This window comes from Megascapheus bottae, chromosome 12 (genome assembly GCF_031878675.1).
Source record: "Megascapheus bottae isolate mThoBot1 chromosome 12, mThoBot2.hap1, whole genome shotgun sequence".
Lineage (NCBI taxonomy): Eukaryota > Metazoa > Chordata > Mammalia > Rodentia > Geomyidae > Megascapheus > Megascapheus bottae.
The window spans coordinates 12,877,953-12,904,746 of NC_143520.1; the positions used below are offsets into that span (position 1 = coordinate 12,877,953).

General features: G+C 39.6%; 1 protein-coding gene across 1 annotated transcript in view; it reads left to right on the forward strand.

The window, feature by feature from the left end:
* The window catches only part of Lrp2 (LDL receptor related protein 2), a 176,277-nt gene that overhangs the window by 38,827 nt on the left and 110,656 nt on the right, over nt 1-26,794 (forward strand). The window contains exons 5-13 of the mRNA XM_090342693.1: nt 10,317-10,427; nt 11,642-11,755; nt 12,767-12,883; nt 14,587-14,739; nt 15,975-16,094; nt 19,523-19,651; nt 21,543-21,712; nt 22,560-22,783; nt 24,723-24,929. Of these exons, the coding sequence (XP_090198819.1) occupies nt 10,317-10,427; nt 11,642-11,755; nt 12,767-12,883; nt 14,587-14,739; nt 15,975-16,094; nt 19,523-19,651; nt 21,543-21,712; nt 22,560-22,783; nt 24,723-24,929 (1,345 nt within the window). The remainder of the gene's footprint in view (nt 1-10,316; nt 10,428-11,641; nt 11,756-12,766; nt 12,884-14,586; nt 14,740-15,974; nt 16,095-19,522; nt 19,652-21,542; nt 21,713-22,559; nt 22,784-24,722; nt 24,930-26,794) is intronic.

The following is a 26,794-nucleotide window of genomic DNA, read 5'->3' on the forward strand; positions in this document are numbered from 1 at the left end:
CTGCCCTGAGGTTATAAAAACATGTATTTGTAAAGGTTTATTATCATTTCAAATAGTTGTACAAAGAGATTCTAATTTAACCTATCTATTTAGGTGTAGCACACATCTCGATCAGTTACCTCCTCCATCATTCTCCCCCATCTTCTCACTTATTCCATCTCCATTTGTCTCTTCAAGATCCCAGTTCTATTTTCATATGTCTACATTGCATATTACAACTGAATTCTCACTCCATTCATCTCTCCATTCATTCATTCTCATCTGCTTAGCCGGCACTCCTCTCAGTCCAGACCTGTTCCAGCTATCTGCTATTCGTTTTGTTAAAAATCTAACGAGCTTCAAAAAATTTCCCAGTTGTCTTGCTGTTGTGTTGACAACCTGATTATTTCATTCAAAAGTTACATAAAATCTTTATGTTGGAATTGGTAAATACATCTCAAGACTTTTAGTTTGTAGATTTTGTTCTTTCTTCCAGTTCAGTTCTTTACTCCTTGCAATTTATTTGGTGGAAAAAGCCCCAAGAACATTTGAGGATTTTGGGGTGGTGGTGGTGGTGATGGTACTGGAGCTTGAACTCAGGGGCCTTAAGCTTTTGCTTGGCCTTTTTGCTTAAGGCTGGCACTTTACCACTTGATGAATTTTCACTTTTAGCTTTTTTTTCCCTGGTTAATTAGAGATAAGAAAGCCTTGGATTTGTCTGCCTGGTCTGGCTTCAAACCAAGATCCTCAGATCACAGCTTTTAAGTAGCTAAGCTTACAGGTGTGAGCTACCAGCACTCAGCCAGGTCACTGGTTTTGTATTTTCTCACAGTCAGGGTTTTGCTTGTGGCATTTCTGATGTTCTTTAACATGTTCTTCGCCTTTGTGTTTCCTAGAAATCAGATCTAAAGCAGGGGTTTTCACCTTTGTCTTGTACATATCCGTTTATGCACCAGAAGTCAATAATGCATCTTAGCTCAGACAATCCAAATGTCTTTAAACATCAATAGCAGTCCTAAGAGTAAAGTCCCTCTCCTGCTCCTGCTGAGAGTGAGAGCAATTTAGAGGATGCCTAGATGCTTGGCCTTTCATTGAGGGGTGTTCATAACAGCAGTGCAACTTTGTATATGAGGGTTTATACTTCCATCAGGATGTGCACTCTGCCTAGCCATCCCTCTCTACTGTTAGTGGCCATGGATGGTTGTTGTTGAGATTTGTTTTGTCAGAGTGCTACTTAGCTATTTAACTGACTCTTTAGACATAGCAGCTGACATTAGTTGCCTCAAAGTGCTGGGGTTACAGATGTGAGCCACTACACTCAGCTGCAAATTTATTTCAAAGATAATCTTTGATTACCAAGGGTTAAGTGAGACTTGACCAGAAATCCTGACACTTTGAGTTGTTTCTACAGTTATGATATATGGGAATAATCATTATGCATGGATGACTTTAGAATCAGCTGTGAATATAACTTTTGATTCTCCATCTCTTAGAAATTTGCAGCAGAAATGAAAATTAATACACTATATACCTAGAAACTAAGTAGAGATAGTAACAAATGTTGGAGAAGCTCCAGAGAAAGCCTTCCCTCTGCTCCTCAGTATTTGAAAGGATTATGAAGCTTGACTCTGTAATTTGTAGTGTTGCCTGTCAGACCAGACTCCTAGGTTTACAGTCCTTACTCTTTCAAGCTTCTAAAATCAGAATATTGAGCTCCAAGACAGAGCACCTTGTGTCAATTCCAGGAATTCCTTTCCAGAACAAAGAATGGTGTGTGAGTTCACTTGGGGAGGTGGGGACCGAGGAGGTAGGAGAATGAATGGGTGAGATAGTAGGGAAGGTCAAAGTATTAAGGTCCCAAGAAAAAGATTATCTTTGAAATAAATTTGGGGACTAGGTGTGGTGGCTTACACTCCTGTAATCCCAGCTTTTGGGAGGCTGGGTCTAGAGGCCAGTTTGTCAATTTATGGAGATCTTTTTGAAAAGAAAAAAAAAGCCTAAAGAGATTAAGAATAAATCAGTCAAGCGATTCTTATTATGTTTGGGCCTTTTGCCTGCTTTATTTTCGTACTTAAAGAACTTTTGGCTGTTCTACAGCTTGAGAAATATTTCTGAATGAATATATACATATATGTATATATATACATACACACATTAAAAGCTGTGCAACAAGAATAAGCTCATTTTCCCCTCCTGCATTATTTCATTTGTTAATCTGGTTGTCAGAAACATCTGTAAACATCTTGTCAACTAAGTTGATTTTTGCTTTTTAAATTTATTTAAAGGAACAGAGATTCGAAAGGGCAGGCCATTTTACTTCTAATGGGATTTAGCATCAAGGGAAATCCAGTCATGCAGAGTCTAAGATAAACATCGGAACAATGCAGCAATTATGGGCCATTCAATTAATAGAGCCAAGTGACTTTCAGTTTCTCAAAAATAGTCCAGTCTTCTTCTTTCTTTCTTTCTTTCTTTCTTTCTTTCTTTCTTTCTTTCTTTCTTTCTTTCTTTCTTTCTTTTTTCAGTGAAGTAAAAAGATGATGTTTGATTGAGTGGGGATGAGAATGGTTTTGGGGTGGGCAAAATGATCGCTAATTATCCTTGCCTTGCCAATGCTTTGCCACATGCCTTTGTTACCCCCAGAATGCCAGAGAAAGGGTAAAATCCTGTCACAATGGAGGCTTTCTTGCTGGTAATCAGAGGTATTTGGTCTGCCTGCTACTGGGGCTGCTTTGTCCCTGAAGTTTCATTTCTACTGACTTTCTGTTCTTTAGAATTTAAACATTTTCCTTTCTATACCTAACTGTGGCAACCCCAAATGGGAGCACAGTTGGAGGGAGTACAGAAGGTGGCTGAAGTCACTGTGTACACTGTGGGGGACTTGTGGAGAACACACATTACTTTTTTTTTTTTTTGCATTTTTTTATTGTAATTAGTAAAAGGGTTACATGATATTTGCCAGATAGAAGGTGCATTAATTCACATACATTGATACCCTTTCACATGTCTTGGTACCCATTTCCCTCCCCCCCCACACCCCCCACCCGTCTTGGTTTTCCCCCCTTCCCTATCAAATTTCAAATATCCAAATACAAATAAATTCAATATATCAGATAACAAAGTGAGATACTATAACAATACACACATTACTTTTCAAACTCAACGCCGCACTCACGCTGCCCACACAGCCTTGATCCAGTAAGCCCACTTGCAAGTAGCAAGCACTCCCACAGCTGAGCTTGCATCCAGAGCTCCGAAACCCGGCACGAGAGACGAAGAAAATCGGTTTAGTATTTATCATATAAGCAACTGTATAAACAGCATCTGTCTTTCAAAAGTTTAGAACATCACTCTCAGCTCCTGCCCTATTTCTGTCCTCATTCATAGTACAGTTACATAAAATTGTACTTAACAACTCTCCCTTCCCACCCCTACACTCCTTGTATTGTTTTTTTTTTTTTTTTATCTGAGGAGGATGGGGTCTCACTGAACTTCTCAGGCTGAATTTGAATTTGTGATCTTCCTATTTCAGCCTCTGGAGTAGCTGGGATTACAGGTGTGTACTACCATGTCAGAATTTATCTTTTCTTTCTGGCAACAGTCCTTTATTTTCACCAGCTTCCTGTCAACATTCTTGTCAATGTCACCAATGACGGCCATTTTTCTATACCTAACGGCGTTTGTTTAAATAGCACATATTGGAGAGCTAACTCCCATTCTATTGCTGTTCATCATTTTATGCTCATTTATTACAGTAACATTTTTCTCTCATGCAATATTTATTTTTAGCCCCTCCTATTCCATCTATCTCCCTTAGCAGAAGATAAAAGTTCCATGAGTGCAGAAAGTTTATTCCATGAATTATGTATCTTTATCCCTAGAACCTCACACACTTGTATAAAGTAAATTTTTTTGGTATGATTTTAAGTCTGTAGGAAATTCGATTTCATTTGTAATTTTTTTCTACTTTCCCTCCCTCCCACCCTCCCTCCCTTCTCCCTCCTCCCTTCCTCTATCCTTCCCTCCCTGCCCCCCCCCTCTCTCTCTCTCCCTTTTTTGGGGGGGCTTGGGCTCAGGGCCTGAGCACTGTCCTTGGGCTTCCTCAAAGCTAGAGCTCTACCACTTGAGCCACAGCACTACTTCTGTCTTTTTTTTTCTATGTATGTGGTACCGAGGAATTGAACTTTGGTCTTTGTGCATGGTAGGCAAGCATTCTACCACCAAACTCCCAGCCCTCTTTCTTCCTTTCTTTTCTCCTTCTCCTTCTCCTTCTCCTCCTCCTTCTCCTTCCTCTTCTTCTTCTTTCTTTTGCCTGGGCATTGTCCTTTGGTTTTGCTCAAGGCTAATGCTCTACCACTTGAGCCACAGCACTGCTTCAGCTTATTCTGTGTATGTAGTACTGAGGAATTGAACCCAGGGCTTTGTGCATGCTAGGCAAGCACGCTACCACGCTCCCAGTCCCTTTTCCTTTCTTGGGGCAGGGTTTTGCCATAGAGCTTAAGCTGAATTAAACTCATTATGCAGTACAGACTGGACTCCAACTCCTTTTTATTTTTTATTATTTGGTTGTGGGGTTTGAATTCTGGGCATGGACTGTTCCCTGGGCTCTTTTTGCTCAAAGCTAGTGCTATACTGCTTTAACCTACAACACTATTTTCTGGTGGCTAACTGGAGATAAGAGCCTCAAGGATTTTTCCTGTCAGGCCTGGCATTGAACCAGGTCTCAGCCTCTTGAGATCTGCTAGAATCTAGGATTTCAGGCATGAGCCACCAGCACCCAAATCAAACTCTTTTATAAAGGCATTTTTTTTTTTTTTATGATCAGTTGTGAGACTTGAACTCTGGGCTTGTGGCTGTTCTTGAGCTCTTCAGCTCAAGGCCAAAGCCTAATCTCCTGACCTGGGTGTTGTCCTTGAGCTCTTTAGCTCAAGGCTACTACCCTACTCCTTGAGCCATAGTGCCACTTCCGGTTTTCTGGTGATTAATTGGAGATAAGAGTCTCACAGACTTTTTAGTGCCTAGGCTGGCTTTGAACTTTGATCCTCAGATCTCAGCCTCCTGAGTAGCTAGGATTACAGGCGTGAGCCACCGTGCTCAGCTAAGGCAAATTTTTATCAGCATAAATTACATGAAGTGGTGTCATGATACATACATACATATATACATATATAAAATATTTTGATGAACTTTCTAGACTAACAGCTGATGTAGTCACATCAATCTCTTGAGTGCTGGATTATAGGTATGTATATATCATCATCCACAGTTTTGGCTTATCTCTTTACTCATTTCTTATCGATTGTCTAGAAAGTTGGATCTGAGCAGCAAACATTGACCAGAATACAGTATTAATTGAGAGGAAGGCAACACTGTGACTGTGTGATTCTTGGCAATGTTTAGTTGAAAAGTATTTAAATTATGTGCAAGTTTCCAGCAAAGAGTCTTGTCACACTATTTCTAATTATTGGAAAGAGGGAGTGCAGCTGGTTTTCCAGTCTCTTTTGCAAGACTTGCCTCCTCATTCTTTCTCAATGACTCAGACAGATCACTGGGATTGAGGTATTTGTGCCATTCCTGAATGAAGCTCCATAACACCTTTTGCATCTAACCAGTGCCATTAAATTTGATGTGCTTTATAAACGTTTATTGCTCTATAAGGAGCCATGTGATTTCTTTGCACTATTCTTTGGTGCATTTGATGCCTCACTTTCCATCTTGTTTCTTGGTTATCTCTGAGTCAGAAAATTTATATTGGGTGTTTAAGTTTTAATTTTTTTTTGATTGTTGCTTTAATTTGGAACTACACTGGTCTCAATCTACTTCATAGTTATTGGTTGTAGCTCTGTACATGTGATGAAGGAGGGATTCTAAATCCAAGATCTCGGAAGCAATGTTTTAGGTTCCATTCCATCAAAGATTCAGTCCCAAGCTGGGTGCATGGTCTAGTGGTAGAGTGCTCGCCTACCATGCACAAAGCCCTGGATTTGATTCTTGGTACTATATACACAGAAAAAGCTGGCAGTGGTGCTGTGGCTGTGGCTCAAGTGGTAGAGCGCTAGCGTTGAGAAGTTCAAGGACAGAGTTCAAGCCCCAGGACTAGCAAAAACTAAAAATAAAAAGTAAAAATTCCAGTCTCTGAAGATAAAGTTAAGATAGGAATTTGGGGCTTAAGACCCAGCTCATACAAAGGGGTAGATAAGACATCATAAGGAGGGCTAGATAACACATTGTGTTTCCCTTTTGGTTATATGGCTTTCTGAAAGTGGCTCGGAACAAACTTGACCTTAGTTCAATTCTGCCGGCCTATGGGATGATTATGTTTTCTTTCTCTTTGCAAGATGCTGATTATATATTTTCATTTTATAAACCTCATCACGTATTTCTTTTTATTGAAGGTAATTTCAAATGGTATTTAGAAGGATACAAGAACACTCCTTTATTGTTCTCTTGTGTACATCACTATGCTCCTTGGATGCTGGTTTCCCAAGGTTGTTGTGGGGTAGGGGGTCGGGGTGGGCTGGGCTGGGAGTGACAGTCTGCTACTTTATGGCTTATTTTATTGACTCTTGTTTGTCTTGGTGCCTCTTTTGAAAGGTGGGATTCCTAGCAGAGGTTTTTTGAGTCTTCCTAAATTGTATCAGACTGACATCTTTTGTGGAATGGACCATATGGTTCAGAAATCTAGAGTTGCCTTTTTCTGGAATTGAACTCACCGCTCTAGGCTCCCAAAGTGCCAAGGAGTATGATTTCATTTAATGCCACTCTTCCTTTGATAATTTTCTGCTTCTTCCTTCCTCCTTTCATTACCTTGAAGTCTTCAGAGGGTCTTATGAATTGTTAGGGTGATTAGGAATGAGATATAGAGCCGGATTGCTTTCAATTTGAGTTCTGTCTCTTTGGTTCAAAGCCATGTAGGCTCCCTCCTCTCCTTTTTTTTTTTTCCATTTTTTAAAAACTTGTTGGTACCTCAGGCTCTACAACTGTATAAAGAAATAACCATGGTGTCTGCCTCATGAGAGTTATAAAGATGGAAGATGTTCATGCACATTGAACATTTTGTTTTTTTTTGATATTTTTTATTGTAATTAATAAAAGGGTTACATGATATTTGCCAGACAGGAGGTGCATTAATTCACATACATTGATACCCTTTCACATGTCTTGGTCCCCATTACCCTCTCCCACCCCCCATCTTGTTTTCCCCCTTCCCTATCCAATTTCAAATAACCAAATACAAATATATCCAATATATCAGATAACAAAGTGAGATACTGTAACAATATGAGATAACCAAGGGACAGCAAAAGAGATGAGAGATAACATAGTACCTTAAGGACAATGATCATTCATTATATGGCTTTTGTTTCTATATCCTAGAGGTCCTTTCAATTAGCATCATACCATATGGCCTTATGTATCAAGGTTTTGCTCTATTGCAAATCTCTGCTAGGAGAGCCCAAGGTTTCTACTGATTATGACATGATGTGACACATACCTTTCAATATATTATTGATAATAATGACTGTGTTCTTAGCACTGGGGACTAGTGTTAACTAAGGGCTAGAAGCCAAACGCTTTCTGGGAAATCATGACATTGAATGGATAAACCATTCTGATAGCCAGATTAAGACACACTGATTGAAGATGACTCTTGGACTTTGTAAAGCTCCTGGTATCTGGGCTGTTCTTGGCTATCAATAACTTTTTTTTCTATGCAATCTTGGGCTTACATTTCTTAATCTATGATTAGGATGCTTTCTTTTTATACTGAGTTTGCCTTCTTTTCATGTTCTTTTATCCATTTTATCACTTGGAGAATAGAATGTACTTATAGTATTTATGGCAAGATAATAAAGAATAGTGTACTGTATTAGTATCTTATTTATCTGTAAATGATTTCCATTCCCATTGGTTTACCAGGACCTCAAACTACATTCTTGACTTCTTCCCTGATTATATAAACAGAACTATTGTGCGAAACTTACTACTAAAACAAATTAGCAGAGATTACATTTTACAAATCTTCCACCACCAATCTTTGAATATTTGGGAGCACCTCTCTAGTTGGCAGGAAGAAACAAGTCTAGAACCAGGAGTTATTAAGGAGAAGCTAGGAATGTTGATGTCTCACATCTTGTGACAGATAAACATGAAAGGTTGCCGCCTCAGTTAACAGGTGCTTGTCAGTCTTTCTCTTGGAAGAGTCTCCTTTGCATCCTCATGTATCATTTTCTGTCTTACAATTCTGTAAGACATTGCCTCACTGGATGGATTTGGTCTATCCAGTTACATAGTTAGACCCAGGTCTGCTGAGCAACTAAGCCCCCAAATGAGATTATTTTAGCTTTCTCCCAATGGGAAGCTCATAGGATAATGACTCCCCTTCTTGCCCAGACCCCTGCATTACATTGAAACTCCTTAATGGCTTCAGCAAAGTGGGGCTATTCATTTCTTCCTTTTCTTAGAGCTGGAAATTGGGATTGATTCCTCTGTGTGGATCTTCAAGGTGGGGGGAACCATCTGATTTCCATATAGTTTCAGCATTTAGTAAAAATGTCAGTATAGTGTTTCCTATGGCTGTACACCTCTGGGGTGGGGTCCTCTTCTGATTGAGAATCATTATCATTGTGGATAGAGACAAGAAGTCCAGTGCAACCATATAATGCCTTCCCTTCCTGATGACATCAAGCTGGTCTTGGGTGTTTGCTTTTATTTTTTTTACCCCCATTTGTGTGTGTGTGTGTGTGTGTGTGTGTGTGTGTGTGTGTGTGTCCATGCCCTTTAATTAGGTGTACAAAGGAGTTGTTATTTAACAGGGCAGTTTATGAATAAAATGCATCTTGATTAATGTTACCCTTTCAACATTCTCACTCATACCTCTCCCCCACGCCCCACTTTTTTTTTTATTGGTCATGGGGCTTGAACTCTGGGCCTCGGTGCTGTCCCTGAGCTATTCAGCTCATGCGTAGCATTTTACCACTTTGAGCCACAGCACCACTTCTGGTTTTCTGGTGGTTAATTGGAGATAAGTCTCATGGACTTTTGTGCCTGGGCTGGCTTTGAACTGTGATCCTCAGATCTCAGCCTTCTGAGTAGCTAGGATTAAAGAAATGAATTATCAGTAAACTATTTTTTTTTTTTTGCTATTCCTGGGGCTTGTATTCAGGGCCTGAGTACTGTCCTTGGGTTTTCTCAAGGCTAATGCTCTGCAACTTGAGCCACAGTACCACTTCCAGCTTTATATATATTATATATATATATATATATTATATATATATATATATATATGTTTGTGGTACCAAGGAATTGAAGCTGGGTCTTCTACCACTAGGCCAAACTCCTGGCCCTATCAGTAAACTTTTAACTGAGTCAGTGGATGCAGATTTATTGACGAAGAATACAAGAACTCTGTCCAGCATATCCCATAACTTACCCAGATATTTCCTAGCTAGAACAACCACTTTTGTGATAGTCACAATTTTATCCCACATGCATTTTCCTCCTGACAGCTTATCTATGACAGAGAGCTGCATTTTCTAAGATTTTTTCTAAGATTTGTTTTTCTTTCTGCTTGCTCCTGTTCTTGAAAGACCAGTTAACATATGGACTCCAGGAGCTATGTGCAGGTGGGGAATTGAGGGGCCTCACCTTTTTTTTTTTTTTTTGCATCTCTTCAAGGTAGAATTAATAAGCAGTGGAGTGACAAGTATGAAGGAGCTTTTGCAAAGCAGAGCCTCACTGTGCTAGCAATGATACTGAGTACTAGCTCCTTTTGAATTATTACAAAATAAAGTTCAGAAAGGTGCAATATTTTAATCAGTTATTTAGCTATTTAGTAGCAGCCCAAAGCTGCTACTCTACCACTTAAACCACAGTTGTAGCTTTTTGGTGGTTAACTGGAGGTAAGAATCTCACAGACTTCCTGGCTAGGCTCACTTTGAACCACAATTCTCAGATCTCTGGGATAATAGACGTGAGCCACTGGCATCACTCAAGTTTGCTATTCTTAAAACAAACAACAGGGAAAAACAAATTAAAAAAACCAAACAAATTGATTTGAGTGGAGTCTTTAGAAGAAGAAGCTCCCAGAAGATGGCCTCTAGGAAATCTGCTCTGGAAAGTTTTTGTTTTTCGACTTCCTTCGTTCTCTTGGCCAAAAATATCCAGCATATTCTGAAGACCTTCCCCTGCTTTTACTTTACCTTTATAATGTTTAGCACTGTGTTTTGGAGCTACATCTTGGTCTAGGGGTTCTTACCTTCTTTGTCAAGGGCAACATGTTGGGAGAATGTCTTCATTTAAGGTTTGTTTTCTTTTTCCATTCTTTCTCAAAACAGATTATCCAACATGTGATCAGCTTACTTGTGCCAATGGAGCCTGCTATAACACGAGTCAGAAGTGTGATCACAAAGTTGATTGCAGGGACTTCTCTGATGAAGCCAACTGCAGTAAGTCAAGTTCACGGGCCGGGAAGTGATTGTCAATGCTGCCTTTGACTGACTGGAAAGAGCCAGTGATAAACACCTTTGATACCATGGGCATGTGGTTCCGAGGGGTTATGGCTGAGAAAAAGCTGTTCAGTACTGTTATAGATGCTTGATTCATGTTTCCCTCACAATGCCATCCAACTTCCACTCAAGAAGCCTAAAAGTTTCACTTTCTCACTTAAATTTATCCTTATTAAAAAAAGCTTTCCAATTCATTTATTAAGATCCACTAATGTAAAAAAATATGATATGCAACAAATCAGAATATAAGTCATTGTATTCCTAACTAGTTAAAGGAAAGAAAATATAATATCTCTTTAGTAAATCACAGCCAACCCCAGTGTTTGTCATGGAGACTAAAGGAACATGTTACATCAGGGTTGACTTTCTCCCTGTGAAATGATAGTGCTATTTTGTACATTACCTTTTTACCAGGATTTTTTTTTTTTAAGCAGCATTAGGTTTTTTTGTGCGAGGCAAGGAAATACTGAGAAAATCCCACAATGATTATATATTACTGATGGCAGAGAGGGGTGGGCTAGAAGCTTCTCCATAGACACTAAGCTGTGTATTATGTGTGGAAATTAAAAATTTCAGTTTTAGAGATATGTTTGGTGTTTTCCTTTTTGCCAGTCCTGGGGCTTGAACTCAGGGACTGAACACTGTCCCTGTGCTTCTTTTGCTCAGGGCCAGTGCTCTACCACCTGAATAACAGCTCTACTTCTGGCCTTTTCTGTTTATGTGGCACTGAGAAATTGAACCCAGGACTTCATGCATGCTAAGCACATGAAGCCACATTTCCAGACAAGAGATTTTTTTTTTGATTTTTAATATTATCATTGTGTGACTACTCTTGGTACTATATGGTATCACATGTAATAAATCTACAAAGAAGGTGGGCTCATTGTATATGCATCTCTTCCAAAATCCACATTCAGTGAAAGTTCAGTGAAATCATGTTAGGAATTTGAAATCAGCTACAGATGAATATTTACACCATGGAGCTTGGTAATCCCTACACATCATGGTCTTTTGGTTCCTGGAAAATTTGTTGGTTAAACATTTATCAGGAAACCATCACTGAACAAGAGTCACTTCACAAACTTGAGGGAGAACGAGATTAAATGGCTTTACAGGAAGTAAAATGTTTCTTTTCCTTTGTGACTGCGTTCCAGCTGGGATGTGCACACACAGTGAATTTGAGTGTGGCAATGGCGAATGTATCCCTCGAGCATATATGTGCGATCATGACCTTGACTGTGATGACGGCACTGATGAACATAATTGTGGTAAAGTGATTTCCTTTTTCCGGCTCATGTTAGGGATTTTGTAGTTGCTGTTCTTTTTTCTTACTAATATACCACTCCCCTCCCCCCACAACTGAGTCACTAAATTTGATGTCAGATGGAACTGAAACATTACCTACGGCTGAGTGGTGGTGGCTCACCCCTGTAATCAGGTGGCTGAGATCTGAGGACACCAGTTTGAACCCAGCTATGGTAGGAAAGTCTGTGTGGTTCTTATTTCTAGCCACCAAAAAGCCAGCAGTGGAGGGGTGTGGCTCAAGTGGTAGAGTGCTACCCTCGAATAAAAAAGCCAAGTGAAAGCACAAGGTCCTGAGTTCGATATACAACACTGGCATAAAAACAAACAAAAGACCAGGCAGTGCTATGGCTTTAGTTTTGTCAGTACTGTGGGGCCTAAGCCTCTGTGCGCACTAAGGATCTGCACAGAGCTAAAGTGTTGCTGCTGCACAGTTTGCTGTCATTTCTTCAGCTACAGGGCACAGGGAGTATTTATTATAATGCTTTTACATTTCCCATATTTGAAGAATGGATTTCTAGCAATTTTTTTTTGGCCAGTCCTGGGGTTTGAACTCAGGACCTAGGCACTGTCTCTGAGCCTCCCTCCCATCCTCCCGCACTCAAGGCTAGAGCTCTACCACTTAAGCAATGGCTCCACTTCTGACTTTTTCATGTGTGTGTGTGTGTGTGTGTGTGTGTGTGTGTGTGTGTGTGTGTGTGTGTTTAATTAGAGATATAAGTCTCACGCCCTTTTCTGTCCAGCCTGGCTTTGAAACTTAATTCCTTAGCTCTTAGCCTCCTAAGTATCTAAGAATCCAGGTATGAGCAGCTAGTGCCCAGCTCCTTTCTCTCTTTCTTCCTTCTTTTTTCACTTTGTCCAGAGGCTGAAAGAGTGATGGATTCAGACATCTGCTGGGTGCTTGTGGTAGGCGGTGAGCGAGTGCTTGGAATTTCCCCAGTGGTGATGTCTCGGATTGCTCTGTTGTTCTCTTCCAGCATATGAGACCTGCGGTGGCCATCAGTTCACTTGTCCCAGTGGCCAGTGCATTCATCAGAGCTGGGTGTGTGATGGAGATGATGACTGTCATGACAATGCGGATGAAGAGGGATGCGGTAAGGGGCCCGCCGTTTTCTTCATGTTTTAGTTCTCTTCCTCATCTGACATCTTTTGTATGATTCCTCACACCGGAGGGCTGTAGTGGGTGGGTGATGACTCTGAGCTTTCCTAAAAAGATGGAACTCAGAGTCTCCCAAACCTGCTCCTTCCCATTACTAAGGAAAAATAGGTAGGAAAATTGCTCTTCTTTCTTGCTAAATCACCAAATAGTTGCACAAGAGAGTTATAGTTTAATATGTTCATTTCCATATCCAGTGTATCTTGATTAGAGTCACCCACCATCGTTCTCCCCTTCCCCTCCAAGCATACACATTTCCACTTCTGGTTTCACATATGTACACAGAGTATTATGATTGCATTTGTTCCCTATTCCCTTTTCTATTGTTGTTCTACAACAATCCCATTTCCAGTTTAAGCTATATTTCATTTTTTTTATTGCCTATGGTGCTTGAACTCAGGGCATGGGCTCTGTCCTTGAGCTCTTTTGCTCAAGGCTAGTTCTCTACCACTTTGAGCCATAGCTCTATTTCTGGTTTTCTGGTGGTTAATTGGAGATAAGAGCCTCATAAACTTTCGTGCCGTAGCTGGCTTTGAACTGTGAGCCTCAGATCTTAGCGTACTGAGTAGCTAGGATTATACGCATGAGCCACCAGAGCCTGACATATTTCAACTTCTCCTTCCCTCTCCCTCCTTCTCCCCCCCTCTCTCTGTTAGTTGTGGGGCTTGAACTCTGGGCCTAAGCACTGTCTCTGAGCAACCCAGCTCAATGCCAGTGCTTTATCACTTTGAGTCACAGTGCCACTTCTGCAGTTCAGTTTCTTAATATTTATTTTGTTAAACTGTCTCTTCTGACTTCTTCCCCTTAAGACTGCCTACTTTACCTAGGCTAAAATAGTAGGCTGAGAAAATAGGGAAAAACAGGTTTAAATGTGATTTGTCTTGGGCATTACAACCTTAAAAAGTGACTGAACTGTGGTAAAAATAAAGTTTTGCTTTGGTTTTTACAAATTCTGAACTCTAAATAAGGCAAGGTCCCCAGTGATGCAGAGGCCAACTGGAAACATTTAGGTTGGAGGTAGGGGTTGATGGATGCAGGGATAGGGTGAAGGGTTATTTGAGATGGAGATTGCCAATGATATTCATTTCCTCCCCTGCTGCTATCTTGAGCCACACCTCCCACAGGTCTGAAGTTGCAAATACCCACAGCATATAGCACATTACCTGGGCTGTTCCAGTTGAAGACATAATCAAGGTGACACTTGTTCTGAGGAAGTGTATTGTCTGTATTTGAGTTACAATTTTCCTTCCATTGCAAACATTTCAGTGAATAAGCAAAACAAATCAAACAAGAGTCAGGAATCCTGGAGTAAATGGTGGGTCCAGTTCTACCCTTTATGATTAAACAACTGAATATTCTCTTAGCAGATTATGAATCGAGCTTGCTGATAATTCAGGCTCATATCAGCTTCTTCTTCTTGTAGCCTGTGGGGCTGCTTCCTACAGGGGCAAAATTGTATTTTTGTCATCGCTTAGAATCTCAAGAAAAGGTGAATGGAAGAGTTATAAACCGTGTGCTTATTGCAACGTATCAGTCACGTATAATTTCTCTCACAATTTGGCCCCTATCTTCTCATACCCATGAATTAGAAAAGCCAGCTCCACCTTGCAGTGGCTGCAGCTGTCTCTGGTTCCTCCACAGAAAGCAGTCATCATCGTTACCACACGTGTTTCCCAAGAGAATGGGCTTGTCCAAAGTCTGGAAAATGCATCTCAATTTTTCAAGTTTGTGATGGGGTTGCAGATTGTGCAGAAGGAGAAGATGAAAGCAACACAACCAGTGGAAGAAACTGCGGTGAGTATGGAACCATTTTGATGTGTCCAAAAATATTTAGGAGATTTAATGATGATGATTACTATTGATGAGGATGATAACGATTACCTTTTTGTCATGCTAGGGGTCAAATCTAGGGACTTGCCCATGTTAGGCAAGAACTCTACCCTAAGCCCTCTCTAGGACATTTTATTTCTAGTTTTGTTATTAATGGACATAGTCCTTATCTGTCTTTATTGTTCCAGACAATACTTCTGATTCCCAGGTTATATTCTTTGAATTATTTTCTAATAGTAAAATAGAATTGATCATGCCCAGTTTTGTATGTTGATGTTTTATTTGGTTATAGACAATTGTGAGGAAACCACATCAAGTTCTTTTCTTTTCTTTTTGTGGCTATAGAATAATAGAATAGTCTACCCTTCCCCCACCCCCGACTCTGGAAAGCTGATGGGCCAATAGGGAATACAATATACAAACTAGTATACTCTTACTAAATCAATATTGCCCAAAAGTATCTATGGCACTATAGTAACCCCAAGGATTTTCCCCTAAAAAAATCTGTAGGCAGGCACTGGTAGCTCATTCCTGTAATCCTAGCTACTCAGGAAGCTGAGATCTGAGGATCATGGTTCAAAGCCAGCCCAGGCATGAAAGTCCGTGAGACTCTTATCTCCAATTAACAACTAGATAACAGAAAGTGGCACTGTGGCTCAAAGTGGCAGGGAACTAGCCTTGAGCAAAAGAGCTCAGTGACAGTGCCTATGCCTTGAGTATAAGTCCCATGACCGACCAAAAAAAACTATAATATTTAAATATGTTTTATCTTATGTAGAAACTCTGCTGAAAGCTTAAAAATTAACAGACTTATTATTGTTGCTCAAAGGATTAAAAAACTAACAAAGAGAAATAAAAAATGGAAGGAAAAAGCCCACATAGACTCATCACTTAAGTTAGCCATGCTCCAACCATTTCACGGCATTTTCTCAGCCAGTCCCCTGGGAATTCTTTGTCCCTTTTAATGCTTAGACACAACTATAGACTTAGGATCTGATTTTTCTCACAGGTCCATGGGTAAAGCTCTTATGGATAAGGCTTTTATTGGGCAATATTGTAGTAAGGTTTTATGGGGACAGTCTTTCCCTCTTCTTCTACCACATGCTTATTTTGGCTTTTACTTACAGAAAAAGAAACTGGTAAGTCAGACTTTCCAGAGACTGTTCACTTCACAGTTTTTCCCCTCTCCCTCTGTTTAGATACGAGTATGTGCTCTGTCTTAAACTGTGAGTACCAGTGCCACAAGACACCAAGTGGAGGAGCATGCTTTTGTCCTCCAGCAAGTATCATCAACCATAATGACAGCCGTACCTGTCTTGGTAAGTGACAGAAGTTGGGATTCACCATGGTGCACTGATAGACTCTCTAACCTCTGATCTCTACTCTTTGGACTTATGGATAGTAGTGATAACTTGTATATCAAAGAGTGCTCAGTCCTCACAGAAAACCTGCAAAGTGGGAAGCCTGATTTGTGAGGTACACAGATCTCCAGAGTGGTTGTGTAAGAGGGAGTTGCCTAGCTACATGGACCTGGGCCATTCCCTGATGACCAGAGTGGTCTTTTATGTTTCCTTCTGCAGTGTTTGGAAGAAGAGTTAGTACCATGCTGTATTAAGTAAGGAAATACTTTCATCCATGCAGTTGGTAGAGCCCAGCAAGTGCCCCTCTAGGGCCTGCTTTCTTGACCTTTTCTCTAGGATGCATAAATGTCCCCAGGATCCAGCAACTAAAGAATTGTCACATGACAGAGTGAAGGATCGCCATGCCATTGCTTTGGTGATTGGCAGGGTTATGCCAGTCAGTACCTGTTATTTTTTTTGCCAGTCCTTGGCTTTAGCTCGCGGCCTGAGCACTGTCCTTGGACTTTCTCAAGGCTAGAGCTCTACCACTTGAGCCTCAGCACCATGTCTGGCTTTTTTCTATGTATGTGGTACCGAGGAATCGAACCTGGGTCTTCGTGCATGCTAGGCAAGCACTCTACCACTAGGCCAAACTCCCGGCCCCGTCAGTACCTGTTTTTCACCTCTGCTTGTAGCTCACACTTAGTTCATTGTGTCCCAACACACAAGAGATATTTGTTTGGCTTTCATAAAAGACATCATTTAGTCCTCAGTGTCTTTTGGGGATTCTACTATAGACAACCTCATTTAGAGAAAGGCTCAAAAGTCTACAGTTGAAGGCTTTGCTACCCATCTGCTGAGATTTTTTTTCCTGTGACCTTCCCTGTCCTTCAAAAGTGCTTGATGAATTTTGAAGCTGGCTTAACATTTATATTTCATCTTTGTTTCAAAGAACACGATATTTCCCTGTAAAGAGAACTCTTTAAATACATATTATGAAACCAGTTCTATTCAGTAGATTATTGTTTTGGGTTGTTAACTCATGCATTTCAAACTAACACATGCTCAATAGAAGGTCGTCCTCTGTGTGGCTGGCTCATGCCAGAAGCTTCTGGTGTTGGAAACACAGTGGAGAAACAATGTTTCTCATCTTTAGACATAGCTCATTGATTGAAAGCATTTTGGTAATCAAAAATAAAAGTGAGTTGATCCTGATCCAGTATCTTCCTATCCTTTCTCTGCTCCTGGTAGTCTTGCTCTTGCAATGGATCCTCTGTGGCATGCTGAAGCAGTTTGGAGGCTCATTGTTTCTGGTTGACAGGGCATGGTGTGTGCTGATAGAATGGCATGGTGGTGCAGAGTCAGGCTGGGCAGTCATTCAGCATGGAGCAGTATCACACAGCAGATAATCGGAGATGTCCAAGGGGGTCCGAGTTATAAAGGAGGCTTCACATTAATTTCAGAGCAGTATTTGGTGGTAGGAGGAGGCAAAGAATGAGAAGAAAACTAGATAAAAATGATGAATTATGAGTATATATAGTGTTTATCATAATTTTCACCCTCTTTGATTCTCATGAAAAAAATCTTCATTTCTACTCCCTTCATTTTTTCCTCCTTATTTAATTGGTGATGGATATGTGTATATTTGTTGTGTGTGTCCGTGCGTTTCAGCGAGTTGAACCTAAGGCCTAACTAGGTAAGTGCTCTACTACTTGAGCTACACCCTCAAAGCACTTTTTCTTTTGTGGTAGGATTTCATTTACTTTGCCTGAGCTGGCCTTGAGTTGTGGTATTCCTGCTTCTGCTTTCTAACTGTTTACGGCTGACGTATGGGCAAGCCAAGTCTTACTTTTTTAGGCCTTACTTTGTTCTGAAAGAGTGTTGCCTAATGGAGCCTTTTGCAGTATGTAAACATTTCTATATCTTTACTCTCTAATGCTCTCTACTGTGTAACAATGGAGACTGAAAATGTGGCACATATGACTATTAATTTTATTTAATTTTTCAAAGAAATACCAAATTTAGATAACTATAGGAGCAAATGGCTACTATTTGAAAAGCAATTTTTTAAACAAGTAAAATTTACTTCTTCCATTTGAATTTTCTTTTTTTCTTTTTTATTGTAATGTATAGAGGGTGCATTATTTCTCACACATTGATACCCATGTTTTTGTTCCCATTTTCCTCCTCTGCCCCCCCAATCATCTTGTTTTCCCCCCTTCCCTTTCCTATTTCAAGTAAACAAATAAACATATATACCATATACCAGGTCACAAAGTCAGATACTATAACAATATGAAATTAACCATAGAGCAAAAAAAAAAAGAGAAGAGAAGTAACATAGTACATAAAAAACAACAATCACACAATATAAACCTCTTGTTTTCATATCCAGGAGATCTTTTTATTTAGCCTCATCCAGTATGGCCTTATGTATGTATCTAGGTTTTGAGCTATTGTAATCCTCTGCTAGGAGAGTCCTAGGTGTGTACTAATTATTATAAATGAGGGAAATCACTGAGCCTATATTCCTTTGAGTCTGGCTTATTTCACTTAATAGGATTTTTTCCAAGTCTTTCATTTTCTTACAAATGGGGCGATGTCATTCTTTCTGATGGCAGTATAGAATTCCATTGTGTATAAATACTACACCTTGCTGATCCACTCATCAACTGAGGAGAACCTGGGTTGGTTTCATATCTTTGCTATGGTAAATAGTGCTGCAATGAACATCGTTGTGCTGGTGGATTTAGTATGTCCTTGTTTCTGGATGATTGGGTAAATGCCAAGTAGTGGAATTGCTGGGTCATAGGGGAGCTCTATGTTTAGTCTTTTGAGGAACTGCCATACTGCTTTCCGTAGTGGTTGAATGAGTTTGCATTCCTACCAACAGTGTAGTAGTGATCCCTCCTGGCCACATCCCCTCCAGCATCTGTTGTTATTAGATTTCCTGATCATGGCATTCTAACTGGAGTGAGGTGGAATCTCAAAGTTGTTTTGATTTGCATTTCTTTTATGGCCAGAGGTGTGGAGCATTTTTCATGTGTCTATGGGCTGAAAAGCAAATTTTAATGGTAAGCATCTATACCAAAATTCATATATGACAAATAAATGAAATCCAGTGCCACAGCGCTGTGAACCCATGTTGTGATCTTCTGCAAGGACAGCCTTCAGCTAGATTTAACAAAGTGATTTCCATGCTCTTGGGTTTGTTCTCACTGATGCCTGTTTTGAGTTCCTGCTTTTTACGGTATGCCTGGAACTGAGGCCCACTGCTAGATGAGAGTCCTTGTTTGGAGTAAGGAATAGCTACATTCCTCACCATGTTTTCCAGGATTTTGCCTGACAGTACTCAAGAAATGTGTCTAAACGTGATTGTGCATGTGTTTGCTTTTTAAAAATGACAGACTTCGATGACTGCAAGATCTGGGGAATCTGTGACCAGAAGTGTGAGAACCGATACGGCCACCATCTGTGCCACTGTGAGGAAGGCTATGTCCTGGAGCGTGAGCAGCACTGCAGAGCTAATAATTCCTGTGAGTAAACACTGCACACGCTGCACACTTGCATATCTCAAAACAGTTAACTTCTGTGTCTCCCTTCTGATGGCAAAGAGCGACCCACATCTGTGCTGTTGGCAGGATTTTATCATCTCAAATTGGGATGGCCCCTGCAGCTGGAAAGAATGGGTCAATATTAATTTCATATCAATAAGTGCTTGAATAGTGATCATTGTTAGTATTTTTATTGGTTTCTTTATTGTCTTAGGCTACTATGGCATCCACCACATTTAATTTTAGCGTAATTTTTATAGCTACATTTGACTGACTTGAGCATTCAACTTTTCTGTGTGTGTGTGTGTGTGTGTGTGTGCAAGCACGTGTATGTGCACGCGTGTGTGCAGTACTGGGGCTTGAACTCAGGGCCTGGGCACTGTCCCTTGGCTTTTTTGTTCACAGCTGATATTTTACCACTTGAGCCACAGCTCTACATCCATCTTTTTTAGTGACTCACTGGGAATAAGAGAACTCAGGAACTTTCCAGTCTGAGCTAGCTTAGAACCATAATCCTCAGATAGCTTCCTGAATAGCCACTGATACCCGGCTCTTAATTAAATTATGAGTGGCCCATTTTCTAGTTGTTTTTGCCTAACTGATTTCTTATGCACTTACTCCTAGGTGCAGCTGATTTTAAAATTTCTTTATTTTTTGAGCAGGTATATACTCATGCTTGAAACTTTCAATTTTTGAGAGAATAAATAGTAAAGCCTCCCTTATTCTAGTTCTCTTGCAACTTTGTACTTTTTCACCTCTCCTGTGGGTAATTTCTGTTTCTTTATTCCAATTCTGGACATTTTTAAATGCATAAGTAAGCATATGTAAGTATCAATACTTAACTATTTTAACATATACTAATAAACTATACAGTTGTATACTTCATGTCAATTTACATTTTACATATCATTTTATAATTATTGTTAAGGTGTTGTAAGAGGGGTTATCATTTCATAAGTCAGACACATTTGCAATGTACATTGCACATTTCCTATTTGGACAATGTCATTCCTTCCTTCACTTTCCCTCAAATTTCCCTTCTCATCCATGCCCACAGGTTGCAAAGTTTTTTCCATAGAGTATACTGAATACCACGACTTCTTTTGTTTACCCTTCTTTCCATTTCTTCACCCACCTTGCCTCTCTCAAAAGAACAAAAAAAGCCCAAAGCAAAATGTCACTATATTTTTGAGAGCATTCCACATGAACACACAGCTGTTCTTTCATTCTTTATAGTCACATAAGATTCCCTCTTTGTATGTATGTAACTTATTTAATTAATCCCCTACTAATGGAATTTTAAATCACTTCTTACCTTTAGCTATTGCCAATACTATAGACAGAGATTACAAATAAGGTTATAACACTTCAGCATATAGACAGAGCATATTTCAACCTACCACTGCCATATATATATACATACACACATATATATACTCTGCAAATATATATATACATATTTTATATCTATCTATCTATATATATATACAGAACAAAGAATTCTTTGGTGATCCTCAAAGTATGTTCTGAATTTAGATTGTGTTCACACAATTTAAAGGAGCATATAGAGAAAAAGTACCCTCTCCTTTGTGTCATTGAAAGTTTATTGGATTAAAAGACAGAATGATTGAATTCTTGCCAGATTCTGTCCCTAACTCACTGTGATTTTGGATATGCTTGCTAGGCGTCTTTGTGCCTCAATTTGTCTGTCTGTAGAATGGGTAGAATGATTACCATCTGCCTTTCTTAGAGGTTTATTTTAGAATGAACTAAGATAACAGGAAAAAGCATTTGCAAAAGCAGAAAGCATGTCTGACATGAGTTAATTTATCATCCCTGCTCACTTGAAGGATGTTTTCTTCTTCACCTTCAGTTCCAGAAGCCTCTGTTATTTTCTCCAATGGTCGAGATTTACTCATTGGTGATATTCACGGAAGAGACTTCCGGATTCTAGTACAGTCTCAAGGTCGTGGAGTAGCCGTGGGTGTGGCTTTTCACTACCGTTTGCACAGAGTTTTTTGGACAGATCCTGTGAGAGATAAGGTAAATAGAAATTTCTGGAACTAGTGCAAAGTGCTGACAGGTTCTCATTTTGGGGTGGGGGGAGTTGAAGGGAAAGTTCCATTGTTTTCTAAGAGAAAAGGCCCTTGAGATAGTTTAGGTTAACCTGCACCTTCTCCATGCTATACTGTTTCATGGGGCTGTTTACACAAAGCAGTCTATTGTATGGATTAGGTTGGAGCAACTTTTAATTTTATTCCAAAATGAGTCCAAAAGCCTAATTAAAAGAAATAGTAGACATTCTTTCAAAAACGAGATCGATATTTAGTATAGTCAGTTTTGAAACTTGATCATTTAAAATGCAAAAAGTACTCTGCTTTTCTGAATGATACAAATCAGACTTCTGCTTGCGTCTTCTAAGTGGAACTGTAATTGAGCATTGGGATAAGAAATATTGACAGTATCTATGTAATGGCTGCAGTTTCATTACACTGTCTTATTTGGAAAGTAAGATTGATTTGATTTCAACTTTGAGTCATACAGTGCAGATTTTTAAAACCTAAGTCATAGAGACTCCCAAAGAGGTACAGAATTTCATTTATCCTGTTATTTTTCCTTTAATCTAACTATACACTGAAATAAACTTAATGTACTTAAATATTAACTTGCCTAAGCTTTCTAAAAGTATAGCTTACTAATACTTTGGATTTGATTGTAACCATACATCAACATAAACCATCACCACCATCTTCATCCCAAATGTCCATTACACTTTTGATAACTACCAAGAAGGTCTAGATGATAACTGATTCCTACAAAACAGAAATGCTAAATGAAGTCTGGGAAAGCTTCCCACAGTCATGAAGTTTAACTCTGGCTTTTCTTATAGGTTTTTTCAGTTGACATCAATGGTTTAAATATCCAAGAAGTCCTCAACATTTCTGTGGAAGCTCCAGAGAATCTGGCTGTGGACTGGATTAACAATAAACTTTATCTTGTGGAAACCAAGGTCAACCGCATAGATATGGCAAACTTGAATGGAAGCCAACGCATTACCCTTATTACTGAAAACTTAGGGCACCCTCGAGGAATTGCTTTGGACCCAACTGTAGGGTAAGTCATGTGAAAACATATCAATTTCTGTATTTTTCAGAATTTTGTTTCTCCCCCTAAATATGGAATAGTGGATTCTTTGGTGGTTAATCCAAACTTCTTTTATTTTGTTGTTATTCATAGGACCTTAGGGAAGTTGCCTAATTATAATCCTATTTGAGGATACATAATACAAACACATCTACTGCTACAAACACACTAAAAATACTTGCTATATTGAGATATGAACTTCATTCTTAACATTTGCCGTATGTGCTAGCCAAGAGTGAATTCTAGTGTGATTCAACTATTATTATTTATCTAATTATTATGGTGAGATACTACCATATTGCTCCCTTATAAGATGTTGCTTTAATAAAATTAGAGCTAAAATTTTTTTTAAGGGAAAGGCAGTTTTAATGCCCCTTTTAGGGCTTGTTACAGACTAGTGCTGGGATGTATGCATGTCTCAATACAGTGGGAATCAATCAGCTGTCCTTTGTTGTTTTCAATTTTATTATATCAGTTGCCCTTGAAAATGGCACTATCCAGTGGGCTATGCCACAGAGCAGAGGACTGTGGGGCATAATAGCTTGATGGCTCATGTGTGTGTGTATTTGTGTGAATGTGTGTATATGTGTGTGTGCTCACACACACGGCAGTATTGGGGCTTGAACTCAAGGCCTATGGTCTCCCTTAGTTTTTTTCTTTCAAGGTTGATGCTCTACCACTTGAACCATACCTCCACTTCTGGTATTTTTCTGGCTAACTGGAGAAAAGAGTCTCTTGGCTTTGTCTGCCCATGCTGGCTTTGAACAAAGATCTTTGGATCTTAGCCTTCTGAGTAGCTAGGATTATAGTCATGAGACACCAGCATCCAGCTTGATGGCTTTTATTACACTGAATTTATAAATTTTCATGCATATCAACAAGAAGTGAAATACAGAACCAGGGATCAGAGGAGAAAATTAATTAATTAATTATTTTTGACTACAAAATTACAGATTGCTATGTTAATACATTTTAGTAGTTATTTAGAGTTATTTTTATTTTGTTTTTAAATGAAGTGCATTTACTCCTGTACTGTTAAAAAATATAGTGTGCTTACGCTGTATCTTTTATTTTTTTCTTTTTTTTTTTTGCCAGTCCTGGGCTTGAGCTCAGGGCCTGAGCTCCTGTCCTTGGACGTTCTCAAGGCTAGAGCTCTACCACTTGAGCCTCAGCACCACTTCCACCTTTTTTCTATGTATGTGGTACCGAAGTATCAAACCTGGGTTTTTGTGCCTGCTAGGCATCTCCTGTTTCTCTTTTAATATACTATGTTTACTTTTGTCTCTTTTTGTTATTGTTTTTTGGTGATAGTCTTGAAGCTTAAACTCAAGGCTTGTGTGCTGTCTCTGAGCTTTTTCACTCAAGGCTAACACTATATTACTTGAGCTTTTTTGGTGGTTAATTGGAAATAATATTCTCAGAGATTTTCCTTCCCAGGCTTGCCTTTGAGCCATGATCCACAGATCCCAGCCTCCTGAGCAACTAGAATTATAGGCATGAGCCACTGGTGTTCTGATGTCTTTATTTTTGTAAATACTCTTTTTTGTGTGTCAGTTCTGGGCCTTGAACTCAAGGCCTGAATGCTGTCCTTGGACTTTCTCATGGCTAGAGCTCTATCACTTGAGTCACAGTTCCCCTTACAGCCTTTTCTATGTATGTAGTTCCCAGGAATCGAACCCCGGTCTTGGTGCATTCTAGCCAAGCACTCTACCACTAGGCCAAACTCCTGGCCCTGTAATTACTTTTTAATCTACAATATAAAATACTTTTTACTCTACAATAAAAAATACTTTTTAATCTCCATTTGTAGTCAATGGAAAATCCCATTAATCCAAATACAAGGAATAAGTATTTTCTGATAAACTTGTAAAACCAGACAGCCTTTCATCTTTGACTTTTTCTCTTGTAGTTATTTGTTTTTCTCAGACTGGGAGAGTCTTTCAGGGGAACCCAAGTTGGAAAGAGCTTTCATGGATGGCAGCAACCGCAAAGACTTAGTAAAGACAAAGCTTGGATGGCCTGCTGGAATAACGCTGGATATTGTATCCCAGCGAGTATACTGGGTTGATTCCCGCTTTGACTACATGGAAACTGTAACTTATGATGGAATTCAAAGGTAAGAGGCATTTTTATAGTTTTACAGTTTTATTACTCTCTCTTGTGTTTTGTAAAAAGTCATAAACTATTTCGTTGACCAATTCTTTGATCCTCTTTAACTCATGAAACACATAATTGTCACCCCGAAGTCCATTTATTTTTCTCTTGCTTTATTTTCCAAGACCACTTTACTCGCATTTTCTAACTTTTTCTCAACAAACAAGTGTATCATAATAATCATTATTTTCTGTAGTAGTCCCAGGATCTGAACTACAGCGGAGCTATATCTACAGCCCCCCCACCTTATTTAAATACTGCTTATTTCTGGCAAAGAGTCTTTCAGAAAAGACAGATATATGTTTGGGAATACATCTGACCCATAAAATGAGTTTCTTATTTTTCTCTCCATAGCTGGGACTCTCCATAGGTTGGGGCAGAGCTTGGTGAGTATGGTGCATATCACCATTACCCAGTCTTTTCTATTGAGAGGGATCTTATAGACTTTTCTGCCCCAGCCAGACTAGAAATTGGACTCTCCAGATTTTAGTCTCAAATAGCTGAGATGCTAGGTATGAGCCATAGGTATATAAGGGTAACCTAGCTGCATTTTTACTCAACATGTCCAGTGGGAATTGGTTGGGTTTTACTGTGCTCATATGTGTTTCAAGTTTACATTTTCAAGTTTACTTTTGTTTTTGCTTTATGTCTCACACATGCTACCATTAGTTCTGACACTGAGAATACACCAATAGACTATCTTTTTCTTTTTCTTTTTTTTCTACGTATGTGGTACTGAGGAATCAAACTCTGGTCTTCGTGCATGCTAGGCAAGCACTCTACCACTAGGCCAAACTCCCAGCCCTTTCTTTTTCTTTTCTTTCTTTCTTTTTTTAATTTTTGACAGGATTGGGACTTGAACTAAAGGCCTTGTACTTCTTAATCAGGTACTCTACAACTTATGTCATACCTCCAATGTCTATCTCTCTTCTCTTCTCCTCTCTCTCTCTCTCTCTCTCTCTCTCTCTCTCTCTCTCTCTCTCTCTCTCTCTCTCTCCCTCCCTCCCTCCCTCCCTCCCTCCCTCCCTCCCTCCCCCATTTCTCCATTATTTTTCCAACAGAGTCTGGTTCTTTTGCCTGGGCTGGCTTGAACTAACACAGTACATACATATTCCATGGAACTGGGATTATAGTTGTGGATCACTATGCTTAGTCTCTACAAGTTATTTTTTTTTCTTTCTTAGAACTCTGTGTGCTGTTTTTTTTTCTTTTTGCCAATCCTGGGTCTTGAACTCAGGGCCTGAGTGTCCTTGGACACTTGTTCAAGGCTAGAGCCACAGCACCACCTCTAGCCTTTTCTAGTATGTGCTACCAAAGAGTTGAACCCAGGGCTTTGTGCATGCTAGGCAAACACTCCACCACTAGGTTACACTCAGATTAGTTTTATAGTGCAGCTAAAATTTTTCCAAAAGAAAGACAGTGCCAAAATAAAGAAAACAAGGCAGTTTCAGTAAGATATAGTGAAATTCGATCTTACTTTATTCATGTGTCTGAGTCCTTGTTTACCTGGAGGTGGTCATGGTGGGTCAGGTAGATTTCTTCCCTTATGTTAGCACTTTTTGCTTTTGTTATCTTCCTAATTAAGTTCTGGGCTGTGTCTCTACTTGAGAAGTATGATCTAGTGACAGTTTTATCAAGCAGGTGCATAGGGCCTGGCTGTTTGCTGAGGTTGAACTCTTATCACTTGTGGTCTGTTCCCTCATTGTTGAGAAGTGGTTAATGGGTGCTGGGAGCATGTCCCATCAGACTTCCAACTTTTAGTGTGCTAGCCCATCTATGAGACTCAAAATACTATTGCTCATCTTGGCCTTTTTTTATAGGAAGCAA